The sequence below is a fragment of the Ptychodera flava genome, chromosome 11 (assembly GCF_041260155.1).
Source record: "Ptychodera flava strain L36383 chromosome 11, AS_Pfla_20210202, whole genome shotgun sequence".
Taxonomy (NCBI): Eukaryota; Metazoa; Hemichordata; class Enteropneusta; family Ptychoderidae; genus Ptychodera; species Ptychodera flava.
The window spans coordinates 41608366-41629697 of record NC_091938.1 but is presented as its reverse complement, the minus strand read 5'-3'; the positions used below and the strand labels follow the sequence as shown (position 1 = coordinate 41629697).

The 21332-nt window shown below is 37.5% G+C and overlaps 1 protein-coding gene across 1 annotated transcript in view; it reads left to right on the top strand.

The window, feature by feature from the left end:
* Positions 1-21332, top strand: part of LOC139144550 (tubulin epsilon and delta complex protein 1-like) — a 40047-nt gene that overhangs the window by 2000 nt on the left and 16715 nt on the right. The window contains exon 2 of the mRNA XM_070715257.1: positions 16725-17291. Coding sequence (XP_070571358.1) covers positions 16725-17291 — 567 coding nt within the window. The remainder of the gene's footprint in view (positions 1-16724; positions 17292-21332) is intronic.

Below are 21332 nucleotides of genomic sequence, written 5' to 3'. Positions count from 1 at the left end.
GTCTATAGTATTATTTTATTTGCAAACATTAAGATATTATGTGCTTCAAGTATTATTTTATATCAATGTACTATTATTTTATGTTCAAACTCTATGATATTATGTGTCTATATATTATTTTATTTGCAAACATTAAGATATTATGTGCTTCAAGTATTATTTTATATCAATGTACTATTATTTTATGTTTAAACTCTATGATATTATGTGTCTATAGTATTATTTTATTTGCAAACATCAAGATATTGAGTGCTTTAAGTATTATTTTATATCAATGTACTATTATTTTATGTTCAAACTCTATGATATTATGTGTCTATAGTATTATTTTATTTGCAAACATTAAGATATTATGTGCTCCAAGTATTATTTTATATCAATGTACTATTATTTTATGTTTAAACTCTATGATATTATGTGTCTATAATATTATTTTATTTGCAAACATTAAGACATTATGTGCTTCAAGTATTATTTTATATCAATGTACTATTATTTTATGTTCAAACACTATGATATTATGTGTCTATAGTATTATTTTATTTGCAAACATTAAGATATTATGTGCTTCAAGTATTATTTTATGTCAATGTACTATTATTTTATGTTCAAACTCAATGATATTATGTGTCTATAATATTATTTTATTGCAAACATTAAGATATTATGTGCTTCAAGTATTATTTAAGGTCAATTAACTATTATTTTATGTTCAAACACTATGATATTATGTGTCTATAATATTATTTTATTTGGTTTGGTTATGGTGTTAAGGCTTTACGTTAATACCTTTAAGACCATTCGTTATTATTATTATTAGCTCGCACTTTTGAACCACTAGAGGGCACCTTTTCTTGCATGGAAATGCGGCCATTGAATGTTGACGTGTCAGTGAGAATCAACATTCATTAGACATGGAAGCCACTCTTGAAAGATTAAATCTGTCAACATTGGCAGAACGTTTCTTAGCTGACAGAATCAAACCTGAAATGGTCCTGGACATGACGGACGCACAGTTGATCAGATTTGATTTGAGGCTATGTCATCATTCCTGCCACCTGCTAATACATGTGTAAACAGTCTTAACCTGCCAAGACCCTCTGTCAGCCATCCGAAATGATACTCTTCTTGGGCTGTATGATATGGCATTTGCCAATGCCTATTTTGGAAATGTGTGATATGTCTTTTTAGTCAGGAAAGTATTCATTGAGAGTTCACATATGCTTTGATAGTTTTGCCATTTTACTGGCCGAGATCAGTCTCAAGTATTGAAAGATTACAAGGGCATGAAAGTATTAAAATATTGTTTCTTTGCCTTGTTGTTATCTTTACATTCCAACATTACAGGCAACCGACTGAAACCACCAATGCTACCAATTATGACAAAACACCAACGTATGAGTTTGTGATTTGTGTCCACATGCCACAATGGTTGGGCCCTTTCACATTGTATTCCCGTTGCTTTAGCCGTTTATTTTTCCTGGCATATACTCCATCACTATCAACTCTATGTACGCTATCGCAAAGTCGCATACATTGAACTTTTACTCCAAATTTTTCCATGAGAAGACATGTTACCATGTTCTCACCACAGCTAGGATATTCTTGTGCTAACTGATGTACATGCAAATCAAGATCCTCATCTGATATGCTGGAAAAGTTCATCTTACTGAGTCTATATGACTGCATTCTCCTGTAGATAGTTCTCTCTAATACAGACAACATGGATGTAATTTCAAATATGATGAATCCTTCTTCTGAGTGGTTTTGTAGTATGTCTCTGGGAATGAAATACTATGGTGCACCACATCCTTGAGGCACCTTAACAGGAGCTTTTGACCCACGTGATGTGCACATAGTGCGTAATGCCATCATTTCCTGGGAGTTGTGCAAACCGACTGAATGAAAGTCGGCGATGGATAATTCACAAATATGTACTGGCGTAATCTTCTCCTCTTCAAATTTGTCAACCAAATTGCCAAGATTAAGCCCCAACAATAATTTGGCCATTGCAGAACGTTGCATTTCAATGATGAACAATTACTATCCGTGTCAAACTGCCTGTTGCTGATTATGGACAACAGCTCAAAGAACTTGCTAAAGGGCATGGAGCATGCTCGGTTTAATCATGTTGCATCATGTAACTTCGTAATATACTGATTGTTTCCACACTGAATTAGGCTATATTTCCATTAAATCAGTGTTTGCACTTAGTGGCACAGCGATCGGCGAGACATACAAAACAACCGGGCTAAGTGCATTTATTTCTTTCGTGTTTAAACCCCTGATGTCGTCCAGGTGTCACTCTAGTTGGCCTTGTTCGGGGTTAACAGGTCGCATGCAACTTGAAAATTGTGAAGTGATCAGATTGATCGCATAAAGTCTGTAAAGTATGCCCTGTAGTGGTTGCAAAGTGTGAGCTTATAAAATGATAAAGAAAGCTTATAACATACTAATGTAACAGCATAACACGATGGCAACACCAAATAAAATAATGATTACACACAAAATACATACACGTGTGCTCATAACACAATATCGAAAATACTCAATATTATTTTTTCACGTAAGATATGCTGTATATAGATAAAATCATAGTGATAGCACAAAAACTAATTCTTTGTGCACGTAATAATGTAAAATTTGAACATAAAGTACCACTGCATAACTTAATATCATGCAGCTTGAACTTTAATTAATAGTAGTTAATCATCAAATAATGCTTTATGCACAACATATCCTACTGTTTGCAAATAAAATAATATTATATACACATAACATCATAGTGTTTGAACATAAAATAATAGTACATGATATAAGTTATACTTAAAGCACTCAATATCTTAATGTTTGCAAATAAAATAATACTATAGACACATAATATCATAGTGTTTGAACATAAAATAATAGTACATTGATATAAAATAATACTTGAAGTACATAATATCTTAATGTTTGCAAACTAAAATAATACCATAGACAAATAATATCATAGTGTTTGAACATAAAATAATAGTAAATTGACCTTAAATAATACTTGAAGCACATAATATCTTAATGTTTGCACATGGAGTAATGTCTGATGCTCATAAAAATATGGTGTCGGCACATAAAATGATTTTCTTTCGTTATAAAATAATTATGTAACCTCCTAATATACTACTATCTGTAAACTTAAGGCAGCTGAGGCTTTCCATAGGGGAAGCAAAATAAGTCACACTACTCTCACAAAATTGAAACTTCTTTCTCTAACAAACATTGCTTTCTTTATAACAATATTCACAGTGCTATTCCCAAAGATGTTACAAGCTTGTTTGGTTAGTGAAAAATATTCCTGTATGTTTGACGATTGCTACAGAGATGAAAAATGAACTCTGATTGCCTTTTTACTCAACAAATAATTTTTCTCAGCTACACTTATTAGGCTTTCAGCTGATGCCGGAAGATTTAAGATTTTTCTCCAAGCATAAGTACAATTAAAACACATGGAGAAATATAGTTTAAATGTGAAAACCTCACTTTATTTACATGCCAAAATTTGAGATTAGACAAGTGAAATATAGTTAAATATTTTAATATTAACATATACATATCTTTTGTATTTATATTTGTAATCCAAAAAAATAAAATAATTTATAGAAAATGCTAATAATATATGTTGTTCATGGAGTCACACTCTGCAGCTCCACTTGGCATCTTCATGTTGAAAAATATTTTCTGTGATTTCTACACAGTCTTCATGATATCATTCATTTCATTTATAACATTGTGCAACAAATATTCTCTATTCCTTCCAGGTTGTATGCAAATACAATAAACATTATATTGAATTACTTCAGATTTTCCTTTGTCTATTTGTGGATCTATATTTCAGAAATGGATAAAAAATCATTTTTTTCGAAACAATCACAAGGGTGCTTCCTCATCCATTTATGATCAAACAGTGAAAGTGGTTCTGCAAAGCAAAGAGAGACTGCGAAAGCAATCGCAACCAATTAAGCCACAATCTCTACCTCTCTCTTGTTTCTGGACTGGAATGCGGTTATCCCTAACAGATTTGCCTTGAACCTGCAAGTGATCATTGTTTGATATTATTTGAAATTAATTCTATCAGCAAACATCAGAATTCCTCAAATATATTGAAGGTTCCGAAAATTCTGTTTCACAATCTTTATCATATCTCACATTTTTTCTTTAATACTCATACAAAAATCTGTTCCATTTTTCTGACTGAGAGATGCGACTCTTGCATGTGAATAAAGAGTGAAAATCATCTCTATTACATTGCTATCACATCTCAAACAAATTAAGGTAAATGATGTTTACATTTCCTACAAATTTCAACACGCAAATTATGATCACTTAATTTATATTTTGTCAAACTTCTACGTAACCTGAAATCTGAAATATCTCCTACATATTTCCAAACTTTGTCTTGAAAATTCTGCAAAGACATGCCAGTATCTGTCAAATTTACTTGCCACATGATATGTTATACACCTAAGCTCAATAGCCTGTGTCGCAATGGTACATCATTAACACAACAGCGAAAGTTGATATCTGTGCAGTGTACTTTCATTTACCATTTTGCCTGTCTTTGCCTTTGTAAAAACCACCTGCGGTCAATGGTCATTTCGTTGAAACGGGACCGTATAGACAAGCCCTAGTTCGAGTCTGCATTCTGTTATGATATAAGGGTAGAGAGTTTCGTGCCAGTAACTGAACTGACACAAGTAGATGCCTTTCAAAAATGTGCCTCGAAACTTTTACCGAAATGGTATTCGAATAAATTTTACATGGCAGTGTATGTCGACAGTGACGTCACCTGGTCACCGTTGATGACACGTTATCGGTTAGGGTTATGACTGGGTCTTACACATGATGAAAGAGTTCGCGCTCTAATGTTGTAAACAGTGTACAACGCTGCATTTGTATTGCCTTTTCGTCGTTGTTTCTTCGTCTTTTGATCAAAGACAAGGAAAAATCTTGTCAACTGCAATTGAGAGCGAAAATGGTGCATGTCAACAGGACCGAAACCCTGCTGGCTTCCAGTATGCACCATGTACCGTGAGATGGCCGCATCATCGATCGCCGACTCGGATGCCATAGTCCAATTACACCATGCATGGTAAAGTCGACGGCGACTTTGTCCATTTTTTCGTGCAAATGGCTAAGTAAAATATTCTGAGAAGATTGAGGCAGTTTCTCTCGCTAAAATCACGTAAAGTTTGGCGAAAAAAGTCTCGCGTGTCAATAGCCAACTTTTGTCTATTGACAGGCGCCTGTCAATAGCCGGATTCTGTCTATTGACAGGCGTTGATACGACACCGTACAAGATAAAGAATAAAGCGCCTCGTCCGTATTTTAGTGCAAAAACAGGCAGTATAAAACATTCTTAGGAGTATGGGCCGGTGTGTTTCGCTAAAAAAATCCATTAAAATTTGGAGAGCGAGTCCCGCGTGTCAATATTATAGCCAGCTCTTGGCTATATATTGACAGGCGCGGCGTTGGTGCAACATCGTACGCGGTAAAGTCTAAAATTACTAAGAATTACGGCGACTTTGTCCATAATTCAGTGTACAAATGCTTTATCAAGCCTTCTAACAAGCATTGGGCAGTTTATTAGGCTAAAATGTGGTGAATTTTGGTGAAAAACATCCCGCGTGTCAATAGCCACATCCTGGCTATTGACAGGCGCGGCGTTGGTGCAACCGTATCGTAAGCCTTACATGGTAAAGTGTACAATTACTCAAAAATCGCGGCGAGTTTGTCTATAATTTAGTGTACAAAGGCTTTATCAAGCACTCCAACAAGCATTGGGCAGTTTATTAGGCTAAAATGTGGTGAATTTTGGCGAAAAACCTCCCGCGTGTCAATAGCCAAATTTCGGCTATTGACAGGCGCCTGTCAATAGCCGGATTCTGTCTATTGACAGGCGCCTGTCAATAGCCACGGCCATTTAAATTGCTTGTGAGAGTGATAAGAACTTAGACAACAAGATAAATATTACTAGGTTGACGCTTAGACAGCATTCCCCCTCTACTGACACTGTCTATGGTTGTTAGTCCCCACGGACACCGTCCAGGGGGACTTATAGGTTTGGTCATGTCCGTGCGTGCGTGCGTCCGTCCGTTCACGCAGATATCTCAGAGACGCCTGGAGCGATTTCATTCAAACTTAGTAAATGGATTACTTCATATGTCATACAGATGCACGTCAATTTGTTTTGTGATACGATCCAATATGGCTGCCAGGCGGCCATTTTATTATGATTTTTTCATGTACAGAGCCATTACTCTAGCATGTTTCAACCTATTTTATTCAAAGTTGGTACAAGGACATTGACCTATGTCATACATATGCACCTCAATTTTGTGATACGATCAAATATGGCTGTCATGCGGCCATTTTGTTACGATTTTTTCATATACAGAGCCATAACTCAGGCATATCTGAACCGATTTTATTCAAACTTGATACAAGGACATTGACCTTTGTCATACATATGCATGTCAATTTTTTTTGTGATACAATCCAATATGGCCACCAGGCGGCCATTTTATTACAATTTTTTCATGTACAGAGCCATTACTCAGGCATGTTTCAACCGATTTTATTCAAAGTTGGTACAAGGATATTGACCAATGTTATAGCTATGCACATCAATTTGTTTTGTGATATGATCCAATATGGCCTCCATGCAGCCATTTTGTTACGATTTTTCATGTACAGAGCCATAACTCAGGCATATCTCAACCGATTTTATTCAAAGTTGGTACAAGGACTTTGACCTATGTCACACACATGCACATTGAATTGTTTTGTGATAAGATCCAATATGGCCGCCGTGTGGCCATTTTATACGATTTTTCATGTCCTGAACGACAACTCAGACATGTATCAAGCGAATTTATTAAAAAGTATTTTGATCACTGACCTAATGAAGAGGACTCTATCCTCTCTGAGGACCTGTAATCAAAGTACCCATTAACAAGTGGGGACTGTGTCATCAACGATGACTTGTTGAAGCATGGAGTAGCATCAGGGTTTTCACTAGGATATCTGACGGGGAGAATTTGAAAGTACGGGTGGGGGGGGGGTAAACACGCGAGGGGCTGAAGAAGATAGTGCTAGAGGGGGTGTCTCCTCTCATGCGTGGAAAATTTTGAGATGTTGATGTGTGCAATGGTGTAATCTGAGAGGTGTTTTCAATTTGTTTTTTACTAAATAAAGCCCTAAGAAAATGGCATAGGAAACCCAAAGGGTGAGAGCACAAGGGAGGGGGTGTCCCCTATCTCGCATAAAAAAATTGAGAGATTGATGTGTGCAATGGTCCAGTCTGAGAGGTGTTTTCAATTTGTTTGTACTAATTAAAACTGTTAGAAAATGACCTAGGACACCCCCAAACGAGGAGAGCACAAGAGGGGGTGTCCCCCTACCGAAAATTTTTAGAAATTGATGTGTGCAATGGTGCAATCTGAGAGGTGTTTCAATTTATTTTGCACTAGGTAAAACTTTGAAAATGACAATCACATTGAACACTGATATTTTATTCTCGACCGCGGAGTGACGTCAGTAGGTGAAACACATACGAGTGAGGTGAATGAGAGATCAGACGATACAGAAGACAGAACGAGACAGAAATTGTGTGGAAAAAAGCAGAACTAAAATTTATGTCATTTATGTATATTAAAACTTTGAAAATTGGTTTGATGGTTGAAAAATCCGAACTTCAGTTATTTGTTTTCACGGCGCTGTGTCGCAAAAATGACGTAAGAACCCGCAAGTACCTGGATGGCCCGCAGTCAAGAATTACATTTTTTACATGATCAGTGTTTGAGCCACAATATTCAATAATCAAACAATGACAATACATTTTGTACCTGGTAGAAAACAGTTCTCAGTGTGCATGAGAGTGCAGATCAAAGAATATGCAGGACTGGCAAATCTGATTTCATTTCGTCATTTGCAAAATCTTACATTTCTGTAAACAATATTAATGGCCTAACAGGCAGAGTCAGTGTTTTTCTTAATCCACTCATCATTTGTTTGCAACTTTGAGATATTACAGGTGGAGAAATTACCTTGCCAGCCATGCCATTTCTCCGGCTGCTGGCTTCTAATGAAAAGCCTGAGCATGGAGGTAAAGCTCCATGGTAGAATTAGAAGCAAGACTTACTGAAATATGCTGTGATGCACAAAAATTGTGAGAAAATGTTGGATGGTTAAAAGGTGCAGCCAAGCAGCGAATTTCACAACGTTGAAACGGGAGGTGCATTTACTCCTAAATGAAGTATTAAATTCTAAGGTATTTTGGATAAAATTAAAATTTGGAGGGGAGAGTGGAAACAAAAATACAATCACCCAATTCGAAAAAATTCCCCTCTAGCTTATGAGTGTTCCCATTCCTCAACCCTACCAACCCTTTCATTCTAAACTTTCCCTCTCACTCATGAGTGTTCCCATTCCCTTCTCCGTACCAATTACTATGAAAACACTGAATCACTCTCAAAATTCCCCTCTTGCTCAGGAGTGTTAACCCTTTCCCTGCCAGACAGTATCACTTCCTCATCAGCCAAGTCAGTCAAAAGCAGTACTGAACCAAAACATTATGGATTTTCACCCACTTGGCTTGGTCTGTTATAGCATCTTTAGTCCATAAAAATCAATTTTACAGTATTTATGCTTTCAACAGCCTTCAAATGTACAGTATTATGTTAAATACACCATATGGAATATGTTGTGTTTCATTAATTTTAACCATCTTGACCTGATGGTGAAATATGGACTTGGCAGGGGGTTAAAGCCACACCCTTCTCTGCCCCACGAAAACCTTAAAGAAAAAGTCAAAGGTTTATCAATGTGATGTGTGTCATGGACCTGTCAAATGTTGGAAAATCTTGTTTCATGTGATGTGTATTTTCATACTATCATAGTGTTTTTAGCTACTATAGACTATAGTCTATAGAAGCTATTGGGATGGGTATCCGTCCGGCGTCCGTCGTCAGTCTGTATGTATGTATGTATGTATGTCCGTTTGTGAGGCGTCCGTCCACTCAAATATCTTGAGAACCGCAGTACTTACTGATTTGATATTTGTTGTGTAGATGAAAAATATGATTTTGAGAAAATATTTTTTTAATTTTTTGATATTGTTGAAAATAGGCAAATTAATGCCAAAAAAGGTGTTTTTGGTAAAAAATCTTCTTCTTCATAACCGCTGGTCAGACAGCTTTGTTATTTGGTATACAGGTCCCTAGGGATAACCCAACTTAGATTTGTTCAAATTGTGATGAAATATGCAAATGTGTATTTTTAAGGAATTTTTTTGTCATTTTTGGTCAAAATTTGACTTACATTGTATGTAATTCTTGTACTGTATAAACCCTATCAATTCACCCAGAAAAAAATAATTAATAAGATTTTAAACAAGTCATCGTTGATGACACAGTCCCCACTTGTTAATGGGTGCTTTGATTACAGGTCCTCAGAGAGGATAGTCCTCTTCATTAGGTCTGTGATAAAAATACTTTTGAATAAATTCGCTTGATACATGTCTGAGTTGTAGTTCAGGACATGAAAAAATTGTAATAAAATGGCCACATGGTGGCCATAATGGATCGAATCACAAAACAAATCAATGTGCATATGTATGACATACGGTAGGTCAATGTCCTTGTACCAACTTTGATTCAAATTGGTTGAAATATGCCTGAGTTATGGCTTTGAACATGAAAAAATCATAACAAAATGGCCGCACAGCAGCCATATTGGATCGTATCACAAAACAAATTAATATGCATATGTATGACATTGGTCAATCTCCTTGTACCAACTTTGAATAAATTTGCTTGATACATGTCTGAGTTATGGTTCTGGACATGAAAAAAACGTAATAAAATGGCCACACGGCGGCCATATTGGATCGTATCACAAAACAAATCAATGTGCATGTGTATGACATAGGTCAGGGGTTAAAATTTCCGGGCAAAGTCTGCTAGACCAGGACTAGTGAAAATATAATCTACTAGTCCTGCATAAAAATTCACTAGTCCTGCATAGGTTTCAGTTCGCATATGATTCTTGTACACACACATAATTTTATTCGTATTTGTAGGTCAATGATTTACTGCTTACACGTACATGTACTTTCTTAATGTAAGGGAGTTTATTTATTAGAAAACCACACTGGTGGTCAAGAATGGCTACATTTACGTACCATCAGCCTACAAGTGAATGTCTACTTGGCTGACAGATGGTTGAAGAAAACATCATCAATATCAGCAGCATCATCATCATTGGCTTTACTTTCAATTTATGTCCTTGAATATGTCTACTATGCAAACTACTGTCAAGCCAATGGGCAATACTTCTGTCAGGATCAAAGTCTTTCAGTTCAGGGCCTTCTGTCATTATCATTAATTGGTGACGCAAAGATTCTGAGTCATGACAGATCGAAGTTGTGTTTGATGACATTTTGTTTAGAGAAAGCTCTCTCACAGCTGGCTGTGCTAGGGGATACAGCCATAACAAATTCAATGAGTTTTATCATTGCATTTAGAGAAGTTGGTTTTGTTTGTAGCAACATACTGTAAACATCAACTGGTTTTGCAGTGCGCCACACTTTACAATACACTTTCAGAGCTGGCCATTGGCTCACAATTTCATTTCTCTCATCTTCTGAGAAATGTGGATACAGGTAAGTCTCAAGTAGTTCAATCAGTTCAGAAACGCCATAAGCAGCCAATTGCTGATGATCTACAGGCCACTTCTGGAAGTTGAAGATCATCAGGAGTGAAAGGGGTTTCTCCTGTAACACACTGAATCTTGATTTCAGGTAAGTAATTGTGCTGTCGACAATGCAATCAGTAAAATTTGTTGCCAAGTCCTGAGCATTCCTTCCTGTGCTACTGTGCAGTTTGACCTCAGCAAACATCTTCTTCTGTGTGTCAAATTTGTCTAGGAACTCACAAGTATTCTTCCCTGGATACAGCTTTAAAGCGTTCAGGGCTAGCAATGTCTGTTCCAGGGCATCTGGAATTTCCATAATGAGTAATTTCTCCTCCTGAAATGCCTTGGATAATTGTGCTAGCAAAGGTAGGTAAATCCAGCATGAAGTGGAGAAGTCTGACAAATTTGATGGCAGTGATAGCTTTGTGATATCCTTTAGCTTTGCTTCCAGCATCAGCAGTTGCCTTGGCATCAGTAGCTGTGTTTTCAAGGTGAGTTACTATAGCTTGATAGTTATGCCTAACAGCCTTCACAGCTCTTTCTTTGCTGGACAGCCATCGTACCTGCCTTACTCCACTTAGATGACACAGGTTTTGCTCTAGCATGTCAGATATTGCCTGCAATTCTCTTCTCCTCTTTGGAGAATAGTGGTAGAATGAAAATATTCCCTTGAAAGTCTCCTCAAAACTGCTGAGGCCGCTCAGTGTTACTTTGTTAGCATCCAGTGCTGCAAGCTCCAACTTGTGTGCAATACACTGCAGAGATATTAGTGTTGGGAAGATGTCCTTCATTCGTTTCACCACTCCATTTTTTTCACCAAAATTGACTGATGCTCCATCGAAATTGGCCATTATCAAACTTGGTTTGACTTCATCATTATCTGGTCGTAACATATCAAGGCTTAAATCAACCTGTGAAAGTCCTGCTTCTATGGCATTCATAATACCTTGAGCATTGGCAGTTTCAAGCGACACAATGTCTATTTCTCTGCATACGGGCATACCATCAACAGGACTGACGTATCTCAGAAATACAACTTCCTGCTCGATAACCGCTACATCAGTCGAACCATCACCCAATATACTGACAAATTAACATTCATTATCTCTGAGCGTATACCACTTTTGAGACTTTCGTAGATAGATGCCAAAAACACCTTAGCTCGGTATGTTCTGATAGTTTTCGCAAGATGCAAACCATTTGCTTGCTGAAGTTGACACATAAGCATGAAGTCCGAAACCAGTTTGCCACTCTTAGCTACAGCATAGGCAGTACGGAAAAGTTTTCTCATTCTAACTCTTTGTCCATCATTCAGTTTTGTGATGCTTTCCCTAAAAGAGTCTATGATATATTTGGTCGAAATTTTGATTGATATGACTTATCTGTCATATTTTTCAACCCAATGCCTCAGAAGTTACAGTGAGTGCAAGTAGCATGTTCAACAGTTTTCTCATGTGACTTCAGAGGGTCCATTTTAAAGTTCGCTGTCCCTTTAAAAGGGCACTACTTTTATCGGCAATACTGGGGAATTTCCGACAGTAGGAGCAGAACATTTTTTCTCCGTCATAGCTGACCCAAGGCCATTGTTGGGTCCAGGTAGGCACAAAACGTCGTTTACGCTTGAACTTGTCATACTTTTGATCCTTTGACAAAGTATCACCAGCTGGTAAAGTTGCAGAAGTTTCGGTATGACTGTCTGCTTCGATGGCCTCGACACCAGCACTACCACTGTGAATGTCAACACTCACAACAGACGAACTTGATGTGGGTGAAATCACTTGAGCTTCTCCTGTATTAGTAGGAGGTTGGCTAAATGTCACTTCAGGACCATCAGGTTGCTCAACATGCTCTACACAGGCCCGCTTTGTTGGTGGATGGGCTGAGTTTGATCCCCAAATTGAATCAAGAGTTCGTTGCATAATCAATCCAACAACACGTGTGTGATCCTGAACACGAGGTGACTCATATACTTGATTTACTTTCAATTGTCTAGGAATGACCTAATTAGGGGCACCCCCCCTATTAGTGTTTATCGGTATGCATGAGATCTCGTGTAATGAGAGATCTCGCTAATGAGAGATCTGCTAATCAGTACACGTCACTGTGCAGGAAGATGATCATGTAAACATTTCGTGGCTATGTTGTATAGTGCCAGGCATATACGCGTACAGAGCAAGCGGGAGTCTCACTAATGGCTGAGTTTATGACAAATTTTGTATCGGATTGCAGTTTACGACCGAAATAGAGTGCAGGGAAAGGTAGTAACAAAGTATTCTTGCACTGGACCGCGGTCTAGTGAAAAATTTTAGTTACTAGACCGATGTGGATTTTCGCTAGACCGTGACCTCGGACCAGCGGAAATTTTAACCCCTGTAGGTTGATGTCCTTGTACCAACTTTGAATAAAATTGGTTGAGATATGCCTGAGTTATGGCTCTGTACATGAAAAAATCGTAACAAAATGGCCGCACGGTGGCCATATTGGATCATATCACAAAACAAATTGATGTGCATAGCTATGACATTGGTCAATGTCCTTGTACCAACTTTGAATAAAATCTGTAGAAACATGCCTGAGTTATGGCTCTGTACATGAAAAAATCGTAATAAAATGGCCGCCTGGCAGCCATATTGGATCGTATCACAAAACAAATTGACGTGCATATGTATGACATAGGTTGATGTCCTTGTACCAACTTTGAATATAATCGGTTGAGATATGCCTGAGTTATGGCTCTGTACATGAAAAAATCGTAACAAAATGGCCGCCTGGCAGCCATATTGGATCGTATCACAAAACAAATTGACGTGCATATGTATGACATTGGTCAATGTCCTTGTACCAACTTTGAATATAATCGGTTGAGATATGCCTGAGTTATGGCTCTGTACATAAAAAAATAGTAACAAAATGGCCGCCTGGCAGCCATATTGGATCGTATCACAAAAAGAATTGACGTGCATATCTATGACATTGGTCAATGTCCTTGTACCAACTTTGAATAAAATCAGTTGAAACATGCCTGAATTATGGCTCTGTACATGAAAAAATCGTAATAAAATGGCCGCCTGGCAGCCATATTGGATCGTATCACAAAACAAATCGACGTGCATCTGTATGACATATGAAGTAATCCTTGTACCAAGTTTGAATGAAATCGCTTCGGGCATCTCTGAGATATCTGCGTGAACGGACGGACGCACGCACGCACGCACGCACGCACGCACGCACACACGCACGGACACGACCAAACCTATAAGTCCCCCCGGACGGTGTCCGTGGGGACTAATAATTGAATTAATTAGGAAATCATCAAAGCCAAAATAATTTTAGTGTGGAATTATCAGAAAGTTCAACTTTTTTTGACATCTTGGAGGATTAAAACATGTAAAGGCAATTTTCCTGAATCCCAACTTTGATATTCTGAACCACCATTTATGTTATCTAAAAGAAATCAGTCATAATAATTTGTCATGATAGGGTGGTCAAATAAATAGAGATAGAGAAAGTTCTAATTTCCATTTATGGTTGACTTGGTAAGGATAAAATAAGATTACTTTTTGAGGAAAAAAATAGAGTGGTCAATTAAAAGAGTGGTCAAAGTGATATGGTTTTTATGGTAAAGCTTGGCTGTAAGATTCCTCATGTGCTATTTATAGCAATTATGCAATCTGTGTAAACAGTGCAATGAAAGTGTAACATGATTCCTTATAATGCTTTTGATGACCTTGAACTTCTTAAGTTTCAAACATTTGTCTTCAGTGTGCTTTCTCTGAGTACGTACAGTCTCAACTTATTCAACAGAACTTACTGGTTTACAAGTCCCTAGGATGACCTTAGTGAGATAATTTCATACAGTCAGGAAATACTTAATTTTGTATCCATGTCTATAGTAGCTTCAGGGACTTTGGCCCTATGATAGTGTTTTTTAATACTTGAGCTAGCAAATCTGAAACACACACCATTATCTGGTGTACAAGGGCTCTTCCACACTTGTTTTCTCTGGAGGAGAAGCTTTCTGTTCATCTTTGAGTGACCGATCTTCCAGTCTAGGTGGCTTTATGATGGTATAATAGGTTCACAGACACTATTCACTTAGTAATGGTTGTCAAGAAAATAGGATGAAAATTTAAGAAGTGGAAACTTTCACATGAAATGTTGCTTGTTGTATGTTGAGTTTGCAAATGTAGGAAATTCACTGAGAGTTGTATTGCAATGATCTCAATTTTTGGTGCATGTTGTATTGACAAGTAGTGAATGACAGCAAGAGTAAGGGAAGATATGAAACGCAGCTTGAAGTACACATTGAAAATAATTTTCATACCAGCCCACACTATTTGCCAGAGGAAAGTTTTCAAAAATCCTGACGTAGAATACAGTAGTTGGTCCCATAGGCATAAACATATCCATTGCCATTCATGTTTTTAACATCAGAGCATGTATCTATTCATATGTAAACATGTAATCCACCAGGCTGCATATGATGATATAGAATGCCAAAGACTTAGATAAGTTGCCTATGTAGATAGACGAAGCCATGATGATATACCGGTAGAAAGCCAAGGGCTTAAAAGTTTCCTATGATGATAGACAAGGAAGGTGCTTAAGTACATACATGTATACTTGATCACCTTTAATGATTGTGCTTTCAGATCGTCCATAGTGCAAGATATACTAAATTGCAAAAGCATATGGTTTATTTTTTGTGTGTATGGTGTGACTAACAGGTGTGTCAGCTACTTTGGTAGTTTTCTGATGAGTTGTTAATATGTTCCACCATAGCTATGGAACATTCAATTGGTAAGTAACCAAATCCGTGTGCAGGCTGCTAGTGCACACAATTTCTTCACCAATTAGCATCAACCACCAATTAGCATCAACTTTAAAATGTGCCAATACCAATCAATAGCCTTGTTATTAGGGACTCACCATAACCAAAAATCTACACAAAAGCTACCGAAAATGAAATACCACTGTTCTCCTTGCTTTTTCCGACCGGACTACCATGAAAGTGTGTTTCCGTTTAGACTGCCAGATGAGGCTCGGTGCATTTTGCACATAAGACTTCTATCATGTGATAAAGGCAGACAGAACGTTCTCACACAATGGGCCTATATAGCTGACGCAGTGCACAGTATGCCATCCACATATCTGGAATCAATCATATCATCATCCTTTTATTAAAAGGTGCAAAGCAGAAAAAACTTGGTGCTGATGTCATTTGAAATACTCCTCATTGCAGTGCATTCACAGAGCTCAGCCATGCGCCTTGACTATTCAGTCTGCCTTTGTAAATGTGATAAAAGTTGTTAAGGTCACCACAGAGGTGACCATAGCTGCATTGTACCAGACCTCGGTAAAAAAATGTTTCCAGGTAGTCATGCTGGAAAACATAAGAAAACGGTAGGCTACAGCTGAATTTGTCAGGACTTTGGTCATAATAATAATAATCCCAAATAACAAAGCTGTCTATGAGTATTGGCAGATTGTAAATGGGATACGAATCGGTCGAAAAATTGTGCACAACCAGCTGCTTGCACAACTATCTGCTCGCACATGGATTTGGTTGCTCATCTATGGAATCTACCATGGCTGTGGTGGTGTTGTGAAAAAGCCTTTGGAGTCTAAATCAGCACAAAACAGACAGAAACCTATCAGAAAACTACCAGCATAGCTATAAACCCATAGTATGTGTGCTTGAGAGAATCATAGTCCCTGCTTGGTAGGAGGAACTGTGTCAGAATATGACCCAAGTAATGAATATGTTGTAAAAGTGGTGGTGCTTAACAATATATGGCAGTTCAGCTGTTATAATACTAAACAAGGAAACTACCGGTATAGTCAGTACATGACTGCCATGTGACTGGCAATAGTACAGGTTTGTATCACCCTACTGACACCTTGTCAGACATTGATTTTATGATTGCTGTCGATTACTTTCTATCAGGGATGTGATTTCAAGAAAGTAAAAAGTTTATACCAATTTATTGCAGGTAAAGCCATTCTGGATATTGCTGTATGAGTTGCTCCTCTACAGATGTAAGCATGAATTTCCAGCAGAGCATGAGGTTCAATCTCTACCCATACAAGATATTGTACAACATGTGAAGCATCATCTGTATAGCTGTGGCTACAGATCATCTCTCCTACGTACCTCAACTACTCTAGATGACTGCTGCAGTAGAGAACTGCTCCTGTCGTTTGGTTGGATTGTTGCTAAGTGCAATATCATTGATGAATTGATGGAAAACTGTCAGGCTCCTCTAGACAAATTTCATGATTCTTTCAGAAGTGACCATGACAAGTATGTTGGTTCTGGAAAACAACCTAACCTGTCTCTTCAAAATGGTAGTGACTTTGGACAGTGTGCAAAACATTTGCTATGGCTAAACGGTAGAACTCAGATGAATTTAAGAGGACTTTATTCTATGGAAGTTGAGAAACAAAAGACAAACCATCATGTGCACAGAGCAACTCAGGGAGTGTCGGTCTCAACTCCGTTTCTACATTTGTCTGCTCAGGAAACATATCTACTCAGATATCCTCAACAACTTAAGAAGGTGAGATGTCTCTTTTATAGCATTCACAGCCTACAGAGTACATCCAATGCATCAACTGTATCCTGTGACAGCTTGCAGAGATACATAATTGCATCAGTATGTGACAATGAAATATAGAAGTACATGCAAGATACATCTAACAGAGAATTTCTGAGAGTCATAAGATGACAATTTGGTAATTGTGTCCTGTACATGGACAGCACAGGTACATTTGTATATACCGTGTACAATTAGCTTATATTGGCAGCATTCATTTTCTAAATGGAGTTTGCAGAGATCACCTATGTATGAAGTTTTCAAGAACTTCAGTTTTCTGGAGTTCATACACATGAACAAAAGTCAGCACACTTCAGCATATGTTACTCTCAATATACTCTAAATGCATTGCAGAATTTGGTTGAGATAAAGCTGAAAATTGCACACTTTTCTGTGATAGTTAAATGTTAAATGTCTTGGTTATTGATGACCTTAGAGAATTATCAGTAGCAAATGAAAACACTACAGAGTCTATTTGAACACCTTAATCAGTTTTCGACCATGGGGAACAGGTGCCTGTCAGTCCATTAACATTTTCATTCCCTGGAATACAGGTTTTCATAAATTAAAAAACCAAGCTAAAGTATTTTTTATCAAGGAAGTTAAGGTAACACTGTTTTTTCACCAAACAATATCTTTCTGTAATGGGAGAAGCACTGTTATTGCAACACTTTATGAATTTCAAGGTATATGTATTTGACATGATTGGACCATAGACAGACTCACTTCCACTGTCTATGATTAGACATACATTAAATACCCATGGACTGTGAATACGCTCACGCTGCATACATGGTAAAGCCAAGTGCAGAAAGTGCATTTTTAGTTCCCACGGACACCTTCGGGGGGACTTATAGGTTTGGTCATGTCCGTGCGTGCGTCCGTGCGTGCGTCCGTCCGTTCACGCAGATACCTCAGAGATGCCTGGAGCGATTTCATTCAAAGTTGGTACAAGGATTACTTCATATGTCATACATATGCACGTCAATTTGTTTTGTGATAAGATCCAATATGGCTGCCAGGCGGCCATTTTATTACGATTTTTTCATGTACAGAGCAATAACTCAGGCATGTTTTCGACTGATTTTACTCAAAGTTGGTACAAGGACCTTGACCAATGTCATAGATGTGCACTTCAATTTTTTTGCTGATACGATCCAATATGGCGCCATGCGGCCATTTTGTTACGATTTTTTCATGTACAGAGCCATAACTCAGGCATATCTCAACCGATTTTATTCAAAGTTGGTACAAGGACATTGACTTACGTCATACATATGCACGTCAATTTGTTTTGTGATACGATGCAATATGGCCGCCAGGCAGCCATATTATTACGATTTTTCCATGTACCGAGCCATTACTCAGGCATGTTTCAACAGATTTTATTCAAAGTTGGTACAAGGACATTGACCAATGTCATAGCTTTGCACATCAATTTGTTTGTGATACGATCCAATATGGTCGCTTTGCGGCCATTTTGTTACGATTTTTCATGTACAGAGCCATAACTCAGGCATGTATCAAGCGAATTTATTCAAAAGTATTTTTATCACAGACCTAATGAAGAGGACTCTATCCTCTCTGAGGACCTGTAATCAAAGTACCCATTAACAAGTGGGGACTGTGTCATCAACGATGACTTGTTATAATTGGAATTATGGCAAATAGGCAAGAGAAGCTCTGCGTTGTTGCAGTATTTCATTAATTTCAAAATACATGGATCGGTATTTGATGTGATATAGGACCACAGACATCATAATGATAATAATAATGTCAAAATACAGCTTCAGGGGCAGGACAAACTTTTGAGATAATGGCAGAATGAAATATGTGAATTCAGATGGCATAGTTTAAAAGACAGATTTCTCTGAAGTTCTTGTTATGTAGCATAATGTCACCAAAGGTTAGCACAACTGCTAGATTGCAATCTAATGTCTTGCAAATAAACCGGTATGCCTATAGAGTAAGCTCCCTGGTACAATGAAATATTGGCCTTTCAATAGGCAAGACTTAACCGATAGGTCTCACATTAGTTGGTTTGCCTCCCTATTCCACATAATTATCATATTTATGATAAATTTCCTTGTGTATATTTAGACTTTTGCCATAAATAAACCCAGCGAAAGTCACACTTTCGGTACTCTATTTCTGCATGTTAGCCCTTCAAATACTTTTTGCCTAATGAGCACCACCATAACAACACCTCTCTATTCACACCCACACTCAGCCTTTAACCCTTTGAGTGCTGTCATTTTTCCCGCCAAAAATTTAGTGCAACATTTTACTAATTTTCATGGATTTTTCTGAAATGTTCTTAATAATTTTTAACCAAATGGACATCACATTTCATTGACTACACTTTCATCAAAATTTTGACAAAAATCTGAAAAAATCACTGGGATATATTTCATACAGGCAACAAAAATTGACTTTGGCGCTCAAGGGTTAACCTGTTCACCCAGGTTCTCTGTAAATAGGTCCACATTAACCATAGATAACAATGGGTTTGGACCAAACCATGGTGGTGAAAGGATTAAAGAATACTGATTGTTGAGTGTGTTCAATGATTATTGTAAGATTTAGGCTTTCGTGTGAAACTTTGGAAAAGGATATCATGAGCATGATAAAATTGTTCAACATTGTAACTTGGATCATTGTGATGTTATCTGATGCGGAACAAACATTCATTGTTGATTTTGGCGCATTAAGCAAGCAAATGTTACTGGGGTTCCCCAGTCATTTTACCAGGGTTTCCTGTGGTATATCAATGCAATCAGATTAGTGAATAGCAGAAATATTTCGGGGGGTTCCCAAATCATTTACCAATATTCCCCGACCATATCAAAATCACTGTTTCTATCTAATCACCAGGGTGCACCATTTCCTTCATAACAATAATTTCAATTGATTTCCAACTTTAACAATCGTAATGCTTACCTTGTAACAAGGTAAGTTCATGGCAATAAATACTGCAGTTGAGAAAGACTGTCAAGTCTTTGCAGGTACCTTGTAGTTTCTATTTCTGCAGAGGTTCCAGGATATTGCATTACACACATCTTTCCGGCAGCATAAATGTTGTGTGCGTTACTAAACAGACAACATCTAGCTTGTTGTACAAGTCAGCCTGATCATTATAAAGCTAATGCATGATATGGGTAGGCTATAATAGTTTGCAACATTACAGAAATGTTCATTTTTTGACTCAGTAGTGTGTTACAATTACCGGGGTAGACATGAGGGGTACCTCAAGAGGATTTTACTGGATAAGGGGTAGGCCGTGAGCTGGAGGGGGTCTAGGTGCACCCCCATAGGATAACAAATGTGTATTTTGCAAAAGCCATGGGATCCCTAGAATACGAAATGGAATTTTAACAGAAAAAATATGGGGACGCAATAGCTGTTTGGTCATATGTTTTGAAGGGTACTGCAAAATCATGATTTTGTGTCCCGCGTGTATTTTTATCAAATCTGTCTTCTTGTAAGTCATCTGCTGAGCTTATTTTTCAACATAACCTCATTTGTTTGCTATCATTAGAAAGGCCATTTATTTGTTTTTAAGAGGACATATTGTAATATGCAATATCTTCTCTAGTTTTCATGAAACAGGACCAAAACTTACCCCATACCCCAAAGTTTATAAAGCAAATTACAGCTAATCTCAAATTCTACCAATTTATGCCTAGACTTAAGTAGACATAATACAAAAGGCAATGCTTTGTATTAAATCTGTTTGATTTGCTACAGGGACATGTAGCAAATATGAAATAGAAACTTTTATATAACAGAAAAAATATTGGGATGCTATAGCTGTAACGGTCATATTTTGAAGAGTACAACAAAATCACAGTATTGCCAACTTGCATGCATTTTTGTCAAACCTGTCTTCTTGTAAGTCATCTGCTGAGCTTACTTTTTATCGGCAAAAATCATAGGATATATTTGGCCCGATACACTAAAACTCTCTGGGAAGAGCACTGAGATATAAGGTTAATAAACAATCTA